The sequence below is a fragment of the Sinohyriopsis cumingii genome, chromosome 3, assembly GCF_028554795.1.
Source record: "Sinohyriopsis cumingii isolate HCF-2022 chromosome 3, ASM2855479v2, whole genome shotgun sequence".
NCBI classification, from domain to species: Eukaryota; Metazoa; Mollusca; class Bivalvia; order Unionida; family Unionidae; genus Sinohyriopsis; species Sinohyriopsis cumingii.
This window is the reverse complement of record NC_142963.1, coordinates 115,475,047-115,479,359: the sequence shown is the minus strand read 5'-3', so window position 1 is coordinate 115,479,359 and position 4,313 is coordinate 115,475,047. Positions and strand designations below refer to the sequence as shown.

Below are 4,313 nucleotides of genomic sequence, written 5' to 3'. Positions count from 1 at the left end.
GTTTATTCGAGCCTAAACACGTAACACCAGGACAAACATAACTGGTCGAGTGTCAATCCTTGCTGTGTACAGTATTATGGACAGAAATAAACTAATACCAGTAAATATATGATTTTTTTATAATAAAAAAAAACGTTTCTCCGGTTCAAAACATTATTGTTTTAGGAAAGGTCAACAAAACGTTTTAAATCATTCAGAAAAGGGATCGCTCCGGTGGCCTATGTGGTTGAAGCGTCCGCCGCGAATACGGGAGGTCGCGGGTTCAAAACCCCAGCCAAGTCATACCAAAGACTCATAAAAATGGCATAGCAGCTGCCTCGCTTAAGCTCAGCATTAAGAGGTTAGAGTTAGGACTGGTCGGCCTGGTGTCAGGATAATGTGACTGGGTGGGACATCATGCTACATGTCTGCAGCATGATGCCCAAGTGCTAGACATGACTATAAACTGCCACATTGCAGACGTTGTAGTAGCTATATGACTGAAAAATTGTTGAAGCTACATTAAAAATCCAAATCAAAAATTCACACATTCCGAAAAGTTTGAAATAGATATATTTTCATCATTGTGGAAGGATGAATTTTTTAAAAATATATTTCTGTGCTTTTCTGCTATTTATTCCATCAATGAAAATTTCTGGGGTATTTTCTTTTAATTTTTTTTGAGCTTCCAGAGAATTCAGTGAATAGGGTGGTGGTTGTTCATGACAGATATAACAGGTCAATTTTATTCTTCTAATGTAGGGGTCTCCAAACTACGGCCCACGGGCCGGATGCGGCCCGCGAGGCCCTCACATCCGGCCCGTGGAGACCTTTTTGTCTACGGAAAAAAATTACGGAAATGTACGTGTATCCTGCCAAGATCAGCCGCCGCTTACGTGGACGTTATGTTTTTACCGAATTAAAATAGAGACGCGCAGTAGTGCGTTATGTTTTCCAACCGATCACTACATTGCAAAACCTTATTCGCTGCTTAGTTTTTCTACTTCCGTTCACAGTCAATGAGATGATATAACGCCATCTAGTGGCGGAGTTTTTAAATGGTTTGCTGCTTGTTCAAGACTTGATTATTTTGATCACAGTTTGCCAGTTGCGGTTGACTGCTGCGATGAGGAGGTGTTGGTGTCAGTTAGCGTCTGATTGCGAATATTCTGAAGAGGAAACATTAAAAGCAACAATCTCTCTACCATAAGTGGATATATTTGCACACTGTTTTCAGGTAAGTTTAACTTAAGAAATCATATGAATTTTTAAAAATTGTTTCGGGTCATTTGCAGCTATAATTGCGACGAAATTAGTTCGCATAATCAGGTTTTTTGAGCGATATTGTGTGCAAGATACTTTCAGTTTCACTATTTATTCATGTTGAATTCACTTTATTTTAGTGCCCAGCGATGGCCGAGAAGAAGAAAAGAAAAATAGACGATGAGTGTCGGCAATTTCAAGAAGAATGGAGTTTGAAATACTTCTTCATCAAATCCGACGAGAAAGCATTGTGTGTGATTTGCAACGAAACCGTGGCTGTGATGAAAGAATACAACCTGCGCCGTCATCATCAAAGCAAACATCAGGAGAAATATGCACAGTTGGAGGGTAAAGTCCGTGCCGAAAAATTTTCTAAATTACAAAATCAACTCACATCTCAGAGGACATTGTTCAGTAAATCCTCAAATGAAAATGAATCCTTAACTAAGGCCAGTTATAAAGTTGCTTACGTCCTGGCTAAAAGTGGCAAACCGTTTACAGATGGTGAAGTAGTGAAGGAATGTTTGTTGGAGGTGGCTGAGGAACTTTGCCCAGAAAAGTCAAAACAATTTGAAAGTGTAGCTTTGGGTGCAAATACCATTGCCCGCCGTGTTGCAGACATGGGTGAAAACATTGTGACTCAAATAGCGAAAAATGCAAGCAAGTTTCGCCATTTTTCAATTGCAATGGATGAATCGCTGGACAGCTGTTCCACCTCTCAACTGCTTGTGTTCATTAGAGGTGTAGATGAAGACATGAACATAACACAAGAGCTGGCTTCCCTACATAGCATGTATGGCACTGTTACCGGAGAGGATATATTCAATGAGTTAAAAAAAACATTTGCTGATTATAACTTGGACTGGACTAACCTCAGGTGCCTGACTGTTGATGGAGGAAGGAACATGAGTGGCATAAAGAAAGGCTTGGTTGGACAAGTGAAGCAGATGTGTAATGAGAAAAACATTCTACAACCAATGTTCCTGCACTGTATTATTCACCAGCAAGCTTTGTGTGCTAAATATGTGGACATTAGCAGTGTACTGAATCCTTTGAATCCAAGTCAGAAAACCGCTGCTGAAACTGCAGCTGGAGGTCTTTGATGATCTCGCATGCAAATGACGTGGGGAACTCAGCTGTTGCTTCAGCCATGAAGAGTGGGTATGGAAATTGGCCTTTGCTGCAGACATAACTAGTCATTTAAATTTTCTGAACCTAAAACTATAAGGAGAGGAAAATCTAGTTTCTGATCTAAACACCCACCTAAAGGCCTTCAGATCCAAACTTGTCTTGTTTTTGGAACAAGTACAGGCCAACAACTTGACGCGCTTTCAGCAGTGCAAGGTCTTCATGGCTGAAGCAACAGCTGAGTTCCCCACGTCATTTGCATGCGAGATCATCAAAGACCTCCAGCTGCAGTTTCAGCAGCGGTTTTCTGACTTGGATTCAAAGGCAGAAGAAGTGAGACTGTTTCAAAACCCATTTGAAGCAGATGTGGCCAGTTGCCCAAATGAACTGCAGCTGGAGGTCATTGAGTTGCAAGAAAATGACCTCCTTAGGGACAAGTTCAAAGAAGGACTGGTGGGTTTTTACCAGTTTTTGCCCAAGGAAGACTTTCCTAATGTCAAAACCTTTGCATCAAGGTACCTTTCAATCTTTGGAACAACATACCTGTGTGAACAAACATTTTCAAGAATGAAATACGTGAAGAACAATTTGAGAACAAACTTGTCCGATGATAATCTCAGGTCACTGTTGATGTTAGGGACATCAAATCTAAAGCCAGAAATGTCTGCTATTTTGGCATCCAGGAAACAATTTCACCATTCCCACTAATACAGGTGTTCATGTGTAGTGTATCAATGTGTTATTAAATAATAACTGAATAAAATAATATTAAATAAATAATTAAAAACAACATCCATGTTTTAATTCTTTTTTATTTGGACCTCGAGTGTGTAGTCGGCCCCCAACTGCTGTTTGATAGTTAATGCGGCCCTCGGGCTGAAAAGTTTGGAGACCCCTGTTCTAATGTGAACATCCACCTTCAAGATATTGCGAATATGGTTTCAACTGGTAACCAGCTGATAACAATAGATAGTAAACATGTTAAAAGTAATCTGATAATTTAAAACACACATTCAAAAAATGTACATGTAACTTAAATTCAAAGAAAATATAAAAATTCTCTTTATTTTAAAAGACTTGAAGAATATCTTGCAGAGCATACTTTAAGTTCTTCACGTTTTTTTTTTTGGGGGGGGGGGGGGTTCGTTGGGGGGCTGGGTCCCCCGTGCAAAACGTCCGGATCTGCCATTGTGTTTGCACTATTTCAGGCAAACTGAGACAATTAGCAGTTCCGTTTTACATAGATACAGCAAATTTCATCACGAAATCAAGTGCTTCGAACTTTAATTGTCCGGCATTTCTTCATAATTTAATAACTTTACCGCCCCGGTGGCCTAGTGGTTAGAGCGTCCATCGGATGCGAGAGGTCGTGGGTTCAAACCCAGGCCGAGTCATACGAAAATTAAAAACAATGGCACTATCAGGTGCCTCGCTAGGCGCCCAGCATTAAGGGGTTAGTGTTAGGACTGTTCGGTCTGGTGTCAGAATAATGTGACTTGGTGGGACATCATGCTACATGTCTGCAGTAATATGCTCCAGTGCTAGACATCACTATAAACTGCCACACCACAGACATAGTAGCGATATGACCAAAAAATGTTAAAGCTACGTTAAAAATCCAAATCACACACACACACACACACACACACACACACACACTTTGATGACTGGTTGCTGGTCCCTCTCAAGAAAAAGCATAGCTTATCGGTTGGGGTCGACTTGCTCAGGAACACTCGTGTTTCCTCTGCCCTACGCGTGTGTCACCGCCATTAGTGGCCTTTCTCGGTCGTCCAGTCTATTTTACTGGTCGTCCCCTTTTACGTCCATACATGGAAGCTATTTTTCCTGAGAAAATAAAATAAAATAAATGCGGCCTAATCCTTTGATTGTTTTCTCACACCCTGAGCTGACTATACATTCCACTCTCTCGTTCCATAGACAAT

General features: G+C 40.7%; 2 protein-coding genes across 2 annotated transcripts; both read left to right on the top strand.

The window, feature by feature from the left end:
• Nucleotides 1-1,391: 1,391 nt before the first annotated feature.
• Nucleotides 1,392-2,345, top strand: LOC149803642 (general transcription factor II-I repeat domain-containing protein 2-like). Its single transcript, XM_089953970.1, has one exon. The coding sequence runs from the start codon at nt 1,392-1,394 to the stop codon at nt 2,343-2,345; it is 954 nt and encodes a 317-aa protein (XP_089810096.1).
• A 247-nt stretch (nt 2,346-2,592) lies between these two features.
• On the top strand, nt 2,593-3,078 carry LOC149803641 (general transcription factor II-I repeat domain-containing protein 2A-like). The gene has a single exon (XM_089953969.1). It carries the CDS (start codon nt 2,593-2,595, stop codon nt 3,076-3,078), a length of 486 nt encoding a protein of 161 aa, XP_089810095.1.
• The last annotated feature ends 1,235 nt before the right edge of the window (nt 3,079-4,313 follow it).

Bases quoted from the DNA above. Each gene is read 5' to 3' on its own strand.
- LOC149803642 (XM_089953970.1), top strand. From the start codon at position 1,392: ATGGCCGAGAAGAAGAAAAGAAAAATAGACGATGAGTGTCGGCAATTT.
- LOC149803641 (XM_089953969.1), top strand. From the start codon at position 2,593: ATGGCTGAAGCAACAGCTGAGTTCCCCACGTCATTTGCATGCGAGATC.